Source organism: Myxocyprinus asiaticus, chromosome 27, assembly GCF_019703515.2.
Source record: "Myxocyprinus asiaticus isolate MX2 ecotype Aquarium Trade chromosome 27, UBuf_Myxa_2, whole genome shotgun sequence".
NCBI classification, from domain to species: Eukaryota; Metazoa; Chordata; class Actinopteri; order Cypriniformes; family Catostomidae; genus Myxocyprinus; species Myxocyprinus asiaticus.
In genome coordinates, this window is record NC_059370.1 from 35,353,213 (window position 1) to 35,365,845 (window position 12,633).

The following is a 12,633-nucleotide window of genomic DNA, read 5'->3' on the forward strand; positions in this document are numbered from 1 at the left end:
CCAGGGGGCTTCAACTCAAAGCTGAAAAGATATAGATATAGATATATTTTCACCCTTCATTGTTAAGTGTAAATTAGTCACTGTGTGACAACTAAAAGAGAGTGAAAGAGAGTGAGAGAGATCAAGGAATATAAAGAATAATCAACAATGTGGAAGATGAGGGGTTTATTTTGGCATTAAATCTTTTGACAGGCATACCTTCAGGACTGTATTTGAATTCGGGAAGATGAAAACACACACAGGAAATATCTAACTGTATATGTGTGTGTGGTCTTGCTTTGAGTGTGAGAGCTTTGCTTACACCCTGAGCTCTTTCTATCTACTGAAGGGCTGTTTACTCAGCAGAACATTAGAATGGCAAGCACACTTTCGGTGTGTGTGTGTCCAGGTGCTGTAAATAGGAGTAAATAGATTCAGTCTGAGTGAGAAGTCTGTGTGTCTGTTGCATACCTTAGTGTCCAACCGCTGTAAGTAGGAGCAGATATATTCAATACTGGCTCCGAAAGGATGAACGTGAAGAAACGTTGAGATGATTCCTGTGGAAGCAAAGCAAAAGATGAATCTAATTAACAATTTGTCTACATCGAACATATCTGAGCTCCACTTCAAAACCTTTTAAGAGGCCGTTCAGACCGAAAGTTTTTTTTGTTTTGCTTTTTAGCCTTTAATATTTTTACAAGACAGTTCACCCAAAAATGTATATTCTCTTATCATTTACTCACCCTCATGCCATCCCACATATGTATGACTTTCTTTCTTCAGCAGAACACAAAGATTTTTAGAAAAAAATTTCAGCTATGTAGATTCATACACTGCAAATGAATGGTGATCAGACCTTTGTAGCTCCAAAAATCACAAAGGAAACATCAAAGTAATCCATAAGACTCCAGTGTTTAAATCCATATCTTCAGAAGTGATATAATAGGTGTTCATTCCAGATGTGAAAGTGAAACTAAACAGGCACCACACGTGACTTTAGAAGTAAAAGTGAAAGTGGAGATTTAGAGTAAAATAAGGACTTAAATTTTGATCTGTTTCTCACCCACACCTTTTATATCGCTTTTTCCTTTTTGGGTGAATTATCCCTTTAAGGGAGACAGAAAGTTGAGGGAGAGTGAGCCAGTGTCTCTTACAGTACATGTCATGATGACCACTACCCACTGTGCCACAGCTCTGACATGTTTTTTTTGTTTTTTTAAAGTTGAAGTTCTATTTAACCTAACAGTGCGACAAAACAGCGAGACGTGGATCAACATTCAAAGAATTCCATCTAGAGCATGTTTACATAGCGAAACAACTGAAAAACACTGCAGATGGATGCAAAAATGTGTTCACTATGAACAGCCCCTTAGGAAGCATCCTAACTGAAATAGAAGCACTTAAGTGACTGATTTAAAAACGCAACTCCGCTTGTTACACAAATATCACTCATTACATGAAGTGCACAGGACTCACAACTCTCATCTCACAATTGATTTAGAGTTTGATGTTAGCATGTTGCTAAGCTAACAAAGCAACACTCTAATATACATAAATATTCATAATGTAGCACTTACAAAAATTGGGTAAACAGGGTCTATATTAATTATATTTTTAGAACTAGTTTCTCTTTATTTCATTGTTGAATAAAGTACATTTATAACAGCCATTTCTCTTGACTTGTCCGCCATCTTGGATTTGTCTATTTTGCAATGCAGAGTCCGTGTAGGAAACGTGATCCTGCCCTCGATCTTTACCAAAATGATATACCTTACAAGTCAGCTTAAAATGTTGTTCCCTAGCATAATTTGGAACAGCTTCCGAGTCAGGATTGCACTTATGATGCTTTAAAATGCTAGGTCACTAGGTTTAAGGACACAGCTCTAGTGCATCAGCATTTAATATTTCTTCTGTTTTTCCAGGAGCTGATTTGCAAATGATTCTGTGTATCTGAGGTATCTTGCCTGAAGTGGATGTCTTCATTGACTAACTCTGCCTCTTGAACTTTCTAAATGAATATGAGTGTTTAATTGCAGCTTTGATGCTGTTCGGCCAAATCAAGGCTGTTCATCGTGCTTCATACATCACACTTGAACATATGGAAAAACAATAACGGTAACTATTAGCACTTCTGGTGCAGGTTTGATAGGAGGGCTGATCAGTCAATTATTCTGAATGCATAACAGTATTATCAGGAAAGCAAGCTCTCCAGGGCGAGGCGCACAAGTGCCGTGTAGTCAATATTCCATTAGACATGATGGACTGTAGATAGTTTATATATTATACATGTTCTCATTTCAATGTAATTGGATTATCATGCCTTTCCATTTACACACATTGATACAAAGCCAAACACAAGACAGCTAGAAGAAAAGAAAAAATCCAAATCTCTTTTCATAAATTGATGTACACTATCTGTTCTGTCAGATCTAATGCTGTATGTTCTTAAACAATGGCCTGTGCTGGCAGTTTTAAGGGTTAGTTCACACAAAAAAGAAAATTCTGTCATTATTTACTCACCCTCATGTCATTTGAAACCCATATAACTTTCTTCCATGGAACATAAAGGAAGTTTAGTAGAGTGTTCAAAATGCTCTTTTCCATACAATGAAAGGGAGTGGCGACAGACACTGTCAAACTCCAAAAACGACAAAAGCCCACCATAAAATTAGTTCATACAACATCTACAAAGTAGCTGTCAAATCTCATGTTCCTTTGCATACAGTATAGTCAAATATAAGATGCACTGCACTTGGTTTGACATTAATGTTTTTAAAAAGTATTGAATGCGCTTTCCTTGGCATTCTATAACTGATTGTGACGAAGCACATTTGAATATGTGGAAATGCGACTGACATATGAGAACTACATCAATGGGGGAGATTATCAGTGACTATTGATTTAAATTTTCAGTCTTTTTTTTTTTTTATTACAAAAAAGCTATTGTTTAGCTTCAGAAGACTTGGACTATAGTGAATGAGTTACATGGACTACTCTGTGATGCTTTAAAGGTGACGATGCTTATAGTGTCCTTTATGGAGCTTGAATGCCCGTGATCACTGGATGCTTACATTGTATGAAAAAACTCCTTTTGTAATTTCTGAAAGAAAGTATAGGGGTTTGGAATGACATGATAATGAGTAAATTATCTATTCCTTTAAGCAAACAGCCCGTGCTGGCAGCTGTAACTCTTTATGAATAGGTCAGATGGTGTTCATCTGCTGTGCTATGAGTCCTTTACGCTTTCGAGAACCATATTTATTTGATTTGCTAAAAGCACACTGCACTGCTGAGAGAGCCGTGACTGCATGTCCTCCCATTTGGAAGCGGGGAGTTGCATCTGGGTGCAAAAACAGTCTCATCTCCCTTAATGCTGACAGGAGCACCTCCTCAAACAGAACATGATCTGAAGCAGAATGGAAAAAAAAAGTCCTCATGGAAAGGGGAGCATAGCTAACAAGCAGAAACGTAACAAGAGGTTACTTAACTAGCTTTCTTTACCAGAGAGCAATGTGCCGGACAACAGCAAGTTCAGCGCTCTTTCCAGTCACTGGACTGGCAAATACACCAAAATAAAACCAATAACTAACCTTGACAACTGTGCCAAACATGCTGTCAAGGCAATTACACAGAGAATGCTTGGAGAGTTTTTGCACACACATACACATCTGGATTGTCTCTCTTTGTGGCTCTGTTCACATCTGGTATTTTTTAACATCCATCTTAGGCGATCCAATCACAAGTGGATGGCGGAAAATACAGTTGTAAACGGAGTCCAAAACATTTTGTGATTGGATCAGTCAAACTACATCCAGAGGTTGTCAGAAACTAACGCAACCACATTGCTTTGCGTAAATGCTAATGCATCCTGATGCCTCCCAGACAACAGCGAAAGGCCACCATCATTGTTTTTGTAAGTATGAGGTTATGGAGAACATTTTCGAAGGTCTCCATTTTCGGTCGAGGAAAATGCTGTTCTAATGTGGATGAGGCATAAAAGTAGTAAATCAATATGTTTTCAATTGAAAACATATTAGTGTGGACACAGCCTATAATGAGCATTCCGCTTAAAAACTTTGCCCTACACTTGCTAAAATCTAATTATAAATGAATGCATTTGAGATGCAAGTAAACTTGGTGTAGACAGTGATCTGTATCGGCTGACCGCTTGTGACCGAATCACCTGAGACGTATGTTAATAATAGGTATAAACATGGTCTGATTCTGTGTCTCAAAACCAAGTGAGCTGCCATTCTAGACTGCATTTTTGGCCATCATAGGACATCACAGCCTCTCTAGCACACATATAGGGGTGGGAGAAAAGAATTGATTCACTGATGCATCACAATTTTTTTCTTAAACAATTCTGGATTTTCTCAATAATTGTCTAATTATGTTAATTGAAAAAGCATATGCAGGGCAAAACATAACAGATAGAGATAAGTGCCATGTAGTCTGCAACACAAAAAGATGTGCCTACACTGTGCCAACAAACATATGCAGAGCCTTCAAATAAGTTTAACAACCAAGGACAAAAAGGCCGAACAAGCTTTATTTTATAACGTCTTAATGGAAACAACCAGCAAAAGTTCTGCGTCATGAACTCTGTACCACTTTATTTTGTTGCTATTGCAGGTCAGAGCAGATGTTTTAGTATGGCCTTTATGCAGATGTTTTCGACAGAATTTGGCATCAAGCCACCTTAACTTGCACCCCTATGCTGTTGCTGAAAAACTGATATTGTACTGAGAATCATATTGCAATCTGATCATGACTCCCTGAATCTGAGTGGAATCAAATCATGAGGTGCCTAAAGATTTCTACCCCTACGCACGCACACATTACTCTTTCTGGCTCTGATGTGAACGCCATGTCAAAGTTCCTCATTAAAAAACATCCAAGGTGACTCATTTGAGGCTCATTTGGCCAGGCAATTAACACCTGCACCCTTGCACAGATAGCTGAAGATTATGAAAATAATGAGAAGAGGGATCTTTTTTGACAATCTTGTGTCTGATTAGAAAAAGTGTGAAAAAAGACACACTCTTGGTGCTTCGGAAGATCCAGCCCCCCGCTGTGCCGCCCCATGACACTTACCCACGAGCAGGGCTTCTCTCTCTGACTTCACAGGGCTAGGAGGACCCTTCTCTGGCAGGTTCTCTTTCTCCTGGCTGCAGGACACCATGGTCGATGCTGCTGCCTCCTATGGTAAGAAATAACAGCGAAAAAATTATGTTGTGTTTTTTTTTTTTTTTTCAAAAGCCCTCTGCCACTCCCCTCATTACCCTGACACTCTAACAGGGATGCAATCTCCTTGCCCAGTCGTGTCAGAGTGATTTATCCCGCGACAAATAAAGTTCTCCAGTGCTCGATTGGCCTGTAATGATCTGTCATGTTCTGCGAGAGGACAGAGGAGGGGAAATGGGACAACAGAACCAGGGTTTAAGGTGGTGCAGAGAAGGGAAGATGGAGAGAGCGATAGTGTGGAAGTAACAGTGTTTCATGCACCACTGCTGAATCTACATAATCACAGAAAAAGCAACTGTATTTTACCCGAGTTGTGATTTTGCAGTCTGAATTGCATCTGATTAGATAAAAGGACTGGGTGCAAAATATAACAAAGACAACATGTCTTTCCATTGTGTTGTCTTTGCTGGCTGCATGCATAAAGAAATATACAGCAGGACCAATGTATTCTGATTCATGAACAAATGACTCTTGTGAGACGGTACTTCTAATGAATCAGTTAGTAAGACTCATGAACACATTGGTTTGTCTTATGTGTCTAGTGTCTTGGTTTGTCTTATGTGCAGGTGTGTAAAAAGTACTCAGAAATTATACTTAGGTGAAAGTATGGATACTGAGTGAAAATTGTACTCAATTAAAAGTATCTAGCCAAAAACATACTTGAGTGAATGTAAAAAAAAAGTATTCACATTAAATTGTACTTAAGTATTAAAAAAATAGTCATTTTTTTCCTAGCTAGATTGAAATCAAGATAGGAGATGTTGTAAAATTCGATTGGTTTGTTAAGTCTCCTTTTTACTGTCTCTGACGACTGTCATATTTATCCCCCAGTGGCATTCACAACCTGGTCATAGAATCATGTTACAATAACTACATTTTTGCAAAATTATTTTTATGTGATCTGCTGTATACATAACACAGAAGTTTCCTGGTGGAATGAACACTAGAGGCGCTAAAACAACAATGACTTTTATCCCCTTTCACTCAAATCACGATTAAAACGGCAGATTATCAGTACATAAACACTTACTTTTCGCCCTGTTCCTCGCACAATGTTATCTTATTACATATAAACACTTTTACTATAGCAGATAACTAATTTGAACATTTGCATCACATAACCAACTACATTTACAAGCTTGTTTAAGTGTGATCAAATTGTGCGGTAGCTAAACTGATACAATGTTGCATATGCAATACAAAGGACCGGTGTACGAGTCCTGCAGAGCATGTGAGATGACACGTGAGCCGAAAGTGTCATAGAAGCACCACAAAATGACGTGGTTGCTTCAGAAATTGTGTTTTTCATGTCACATTTGCTTTTATGACACTATCAGTTAGGTTTAGGTTTAAGATTTAGGGAAGGGAGGTCGGTTTTGTTGATTTAAATCTTAAATAAAACATTAACCTTTAAAACTTCATCTGTTCGGGAGAACATTCACTTGCTTTTAGCACCACACAGTGGACATTTCACTTCAGAACTGCCCTGAGACATGTAATGAACCACATAATTTAATTTTGCAACAACGTAGCCACAGTCACGCAATGTTCGTTGCATGGGAGGAGGCACTTACGAATTGTGATGTCAGAGCACCCAACCCCTTGAGACATAGAGAAAGATAAAAAAAAAACTTTTTTTTAAATAAGCTTTGAAGAAAGTTAATAATGTTGTTGGTTTTGTGAGTTGGTTTCTGAGCCAAACATTGCTGTTGAGCAGATGGATAAATTCAATAACATTTATAATATTTGCTCAGATTCAATCATTTTTATTTTCATTATTATTTCATAATTATCATTGCTGGTTTTATAGTTATATATATATATATATATATATATATATATATATATATATCACATTTATTTCTATAGCACATTTAAAAACAACACGTTGACCAAAGTGCTTTACAAAAAGGAAACATAAATAAATTATGCACATTCAGAGAACATAAATACTAAAACCAACACAAATAAATGTAGTTAAACACACTAGACACAGTCAAAAGCAAAAGAGAAGAGATTTCTCTTCAAATGAGATTTAAAAACTTCAACTGTGGTACAGGATCTGATGTGGAGAGGCAAACTATTCGAAAGGCATGGAGCAGCAACAGACTTAGGAATGATTAAAAGAAGACTCTGTGATGACCTTAGAGGTCTATAAGTAGTATATTGCTGAAGGAGTTCCACAATGTAAGGAGGTGCCAAGCCATTAAGACCCTTAAAAACAAATAAAATCTTACTGAATTCTGTATTTAACTGGGAGCCAGTGGAGAGAAGCCAACACAGGTGATATACTAGCATGCTTCCTAGTTCCAGTCAGAAGCCTAGCAGCAGCATTTTGAACTAACTGCAGACGTGAAAATGAGGCATGAGAAAACCATAATACAATGAGTTACAGTAATCCAGTCTGGAAGAAATAAAAGCATGTATAACAACCTCCAGATCCTTAAAAATTTCGCAATGGCCCTTATTTGGAAGAAGCCACCTCTTACCACAGAATTTAAATGTTTATCAAACTTTAAATCGGAATCAGAAGTCACGCAAAAATGTCTTGCTTGACTGTGTAAATTAGAGGTAAGGGGGCCTAGATGATTAATTTTATGTTTAGTTGAATCAGGGGGCCAAACATTACCACTTCGGTTTTTGACTTGTTAAGCTGGAGAAAGTTCCTTGCCATCCACTTTTTAATATCATTACAGTGAAAAAGTGAATGTAAAGAAGAATTATCCCCTGGCTTTAGAGGAAGATAAAGCTGAGTATCATCAGCATAACAGTGGTAGTATATGTTGTGTTTTTGACAAATATGGGCCAAAGGAAGCATATTTAAAGAAAATAAAACTGGGCCCAGAATTGAGCCTTGAGGAACCCCACAGTGGTTGCAGAGGAGGCGGAAACATTTCCCAATTCGACAGAGAAAGATCTCTCTTTAAGATAGGAGGAACACCATTCAAGTGCAGTCCCTTGAATCACTGCCCACCGTCTTAAACGCTCCAGCAGAATTCCATGATCTATGGTGTCAAAAGCGGCACTAAGATCAAGGAGGACTAGAATTGCACAATAGCCTGAATCAACAGCCAGCAACGGGTCATTAGACACTTTGAGGAGGGCAGACTCTGTGCTGATATATATATATATATTTACAACATGAATGATCATTTTTTACTTCATAACTGTCCAATCTGTATAAGTAGCATCCGTTTATAATAAAGTTTTGGACAAAAACTGCCAGTGTTTCTCACTTCGTGCTCATAGATTTGAATGAATACATCACATTCATTCGGACGTTCACATACGCAGGGTTGAGGAGTAACAGAATACATGTAACGGGATTACGTATTTAAAATACAAAATATAAGTAACTGTATTCCACTACAGTTACAATTTAAATCATTGGTAATTAGAATACAGTTACATTCAAAAAGTATTTTGATTACTGAAGAGATTACTTTGCATTTTATTGTAATTTTTTTCATTTAATATTTAGTCCTTTCAGATGGAAAACATTTATACATATTAAATGATGCGATCCAAAGTGCATTTGAACAGCTGTGAAACACTTTCTTATGATGTGTTACATTCATACGAGCAGACAGAGAAGTACGTTTGAAGTAAGTTTGGAGCAGAAGAAATAGAAATAAACCTTGTGTAAACTGTCAGCTTTCGCTAAGCTAAAATGCTATTTCTAGCCATTTTACATGCACATGTTCACGTTGGATCATAATTTCTTTTTTCTAGTAAGACCTTTGATATTAGGGCAAAAATCTTATTCTTGATAATAATTTTTGTACGGTTTTCCTGTAAAAATATCTAAAAATCCTTAAAACAAGATCAATTTGATTTATCTTGTTTTAGAAATGTAATTAAGTATAAGTACAAGTATTCTGTTTAAAGTGCACTTGAGTAAAGTACAAATCCCCAAAAATAATACTTAAGAATAATACTTAAGTAGTTTTACTCAATTAATTTAAACCCCTGTTTATGTGTGCTTAAAGGAATATTCCGGGTTCAATAAAAGCTAAGATCAATTGACAGCATTTGTAGCATAATGATGATTACCACAAAATTAATTCAAATGTTTCTTTAAAAAAAAAAAAAAAAGCAAAGATCGAGGTGACAGTGAGGCACTTACAATGGCAGTGAATGGGGCCAATTTATGGGGGCTTTAAAGACTGAAAATTGAAGCTTATAACTTAAAAAAAAAAAAAAACGGATTCTTCCGTTAAAATGTGTATTATTTGTTCTGTAAAGTTGTGTATATCATCATTTTTGCATGATTACAGGGTTCACTGTGTTATTGTCATCATGGCAACAAAGTGGTTATCAAGATTATGCCACAAATGCTGTCAAATGAGCTTGACTTGTATTGAACCTGGATTATTTCTTTAAGCTTTATGAGACTTAGAGTATTTACTGATTGCTTGTTCATGACATGTTGTAAAAGATGGTATTTTTTGTTTTTTGTTTAGCTTATACTGTAGTTAAAATAAATATTTCATCCTTTATTTTTTCCATGGAACATAAAAGATGTTATCCATAATGTTAGCCTCAGTCACCATTCACAAAAAAGATGCAATGAAAGTGAATGGTGACTGAGGCTAACATTCTGCTTAACATTTCCTTTTGTGTTCCACAAATGAAGAGAAAACTAAGTAATATGGGTTTGGAACAACATGTGGGTGAGTTATTGATGAAATAATTTTTATTTTTGAGTGAAATATAGGCAAACAAACTAATGTATTTTTTTTAAAAGAAAAACAGAATTCTGTAGGAAACAGTGGGAAGGAACAACAAGGTGAAGAGGTAGATGCGAGCAGAATAATAGGTGCAATAAGAAGTGGTGGTGTGGACAAGAGACAGAGATGGAGAGAAGTGTCTTCCACTTACGCTAGCAAGATTTGCACTTTCATCGCTCCCTCTGTCCTCTCGCTCGGCCGTCTCCCGCTTCAGTCAATTAAAAGAATGAGAGAGCTGTCAGTAAGTTATATGTCACAGGCTCACACTCACACATGCTGTTCACACAGGGAAAGTAAAGAACACAGGAGAGACTGCAGGGCAGAAAACAGAATCACAGCCCTGACACCCAGAGTTGAAGGTCAGGCTTGCAAATGCATTCCTTTAAATGCTCAATAAGCAGCAAACCTCCAAAGCATTTGTCCTGCTCCATGAAACACTAATGAAGCGAGGTTTAATCTCAGAGTGAAGGCAGCCGATTTCATGTCGCTCTGCTGAGATTAGTAATGCAACCTGATGCAGATGGAATATATAATGGTTCTAGCCAGTGCAAGCTCTACCCCATTTGGCACCCTAGGTGAGACCCTCAAGTCACAGCATTCTGAGATGCTTTTCTTCTCACCACAAGATGTTGTGTGTTAAAATCCCAGGAGATCAGCAGTTACAGAAATACTCAAACCAGCCCATCTGGCACTAACAATCATGCCACGGTCCAAATCCCTGAGATCACATTTTTTCCCCATTCTGATGTTTGATAAGAATATTAACCGAAGCTCCTGAACCGTATCTACATGATTTTATGCACTGCACTACTGCCACACGATTGGCTGATTAGATAATCGCATGGATGATTGTTGATGCCCGACAGGCTGGTTTGAGTATTTCTTTAACTGCTGATCTCCTGGGATTTTCATGCACAACAGTCTAAAACAAAAAACATCCAGTGAGTGGCAGTTCTCTGTGGATGGAAATGCCTTGTTGATGAGAGAGGTCAACAGAGAATGGCCAGACTGGTTCGAACTGACAAAGTCTATGGTAACGCAGATAACCGCTCTGTATAATTGTGGTGAGAAGAATAGTATCTCAGAATGCTATTCTGAGATGCGGGTTGGTGCTGTTTTGGTGGCACGAGGGAGACCTACACAATATTAGGCAGGTAGTTTTAATGTTGTGGCTGATTGGTGTATATAGAAATAAAACTTAATGTAAAGTGCATGTAAACCAAACCAAGTGATCCAAGATGTTCAACCAAAAAAAAAAAAAAAAAGCAAAGGTGCACTGTTTTAAGATCACAGCTATGCACATTGTACAGTATGTTTCACAGCAGGAGTTTTTGTAGGCTTTCATCATTACTGGAGAGTCTGGGGCCCATTAAGTACACAATCTATTGAACCATGATGTTGTATTTTTATACACTTTTATTTAGAAAATGTCTTTACCTGCAGTAAAAATCGCTCACATGCTGCACATGTCCTTCACTGGTAAACGACTGAATACAGTTGCAGGTTTTGTTTCAATGAATTGTAAGTAAATATCCACTTCATTCAGCGCTGTTTTTTTCTAAAGCACCCCGTTACTGTTATACTGCATGACAAAGCACTTCAAACAATTCAGCCCGTACGTAAGACAAATTAATTGAGAAGAACTGACTCAAAACTAGATTATTTCACGCATCGGGCATCGCTCCAATTCGCGAGCCCCGCGCTCGTGAGTCTATGACCATATTCACAATGGCATACTATCCATCCTACTCTCACTGTTTCTGCCATACACAAATCTGACAGAAACAGTGAGAGTAGTAATAATTAATAATAATAATTTTCTTTATTTATCACACATTATACATTTGCACATATACAGTGAAATTCTTCTTTTTCACATATCCCAGCTAGGCTGGGGTCAGAGTGCAGGGTCAGCCATGATGCAGTGCCCCTGGAGCAGATAGGGTCAAGGGCCTTGCTCAAGGGCCCAACAGTGGCATCTTGGCAGTGCTGGGGCTTGAACCCCAGACCTTCTGATCAGTAACCCAGAGCCTTAACCGCTGAGCTACCACTGCCCCAGTATGGTAGTAGGGCATTTAGTACACGGTCTATATGTTCCGTGGGGGGCGCCACAACATGTTATCAGAACGCACAGGGCGCATATTGTTTGACACAGATTGGACACATGCTAAAATTGGCTCGGTATATCAGCGCCCCTGAAGTGATGCCACCCTAGGCGGTCGCCTATGTCACCTAATGGGTTGACCAGCCCTGGTTCTAGCTAAGACAAGCATCATTATTTTTATTGCTCTTACTTGGGATCAGGGATTGAACAAACCCTTATTGCTATGTATTTGAGCTACTGACCTGAGTAATACTGCCTGATCTCATGAAAATTACGTGACCATGGCAACATTTTTGCCAAAACGAATTTACGTGCTTTTTTACACATTTTGCTGCAGTTTCCCAGTGAAATGTCCAGCGAGGGGTGCCAAAAGTGAGTGAAGACAAGGTTTTTACGGTGAATGCTAGATGGAGGTTTAATGAGTAAAACATACCTCCCTAGCATAAAATGTTTACCTAAACCCAACTGATGGTGTCCTCACTGCAAATGAGAGATAAACAAAACAGACATCCTTACCCTTAACCAACACCCAAACCTAACCGATAAAAGCAAGATGTGACATGAGAAGCATAT

At 38.0% G+C, this 12,633-nt stretch overlaps 1 protein-coding gene across 9 annotated transcripts in view; it reads right to left on the minus strand.

Moving 5' to 3' along the window:
* LOC127418360 (ecto-NOX disulfide-thiol exchanger 2-like) overlaps positions 1 to 12,633 on the minus strand; it is a 246,547-nt gene that overhangs the window by 1,785 nt on the left and 232,129 nt on the right. For 8 of the 9 annotated variants that reach the window (XM_051658962.1, XM_051658955.1, XM_051658957.1 and 5 more), the window contains 3 exons: positions 10,108 to 10,164; positions 5,077 to 5,182; positions 451 to 536 (listed from right to left, as the gene is read on the minus strand). In XM_051658962.1, coding sequence (XP_051514922.1) covers positions 451 to 536; positions 5,077 to 5,182; positions 10,108 to 10,164 — 249 coding nt within the window. The remainder of the gene's footprint in view (positions 1 to 450; positions 537 to 5,076; positions 5,183 to 10,107; positions 10,165 to 12,633) is intronic. The other variant, XM_051658960.1, reaches the window with a different exon arrangement.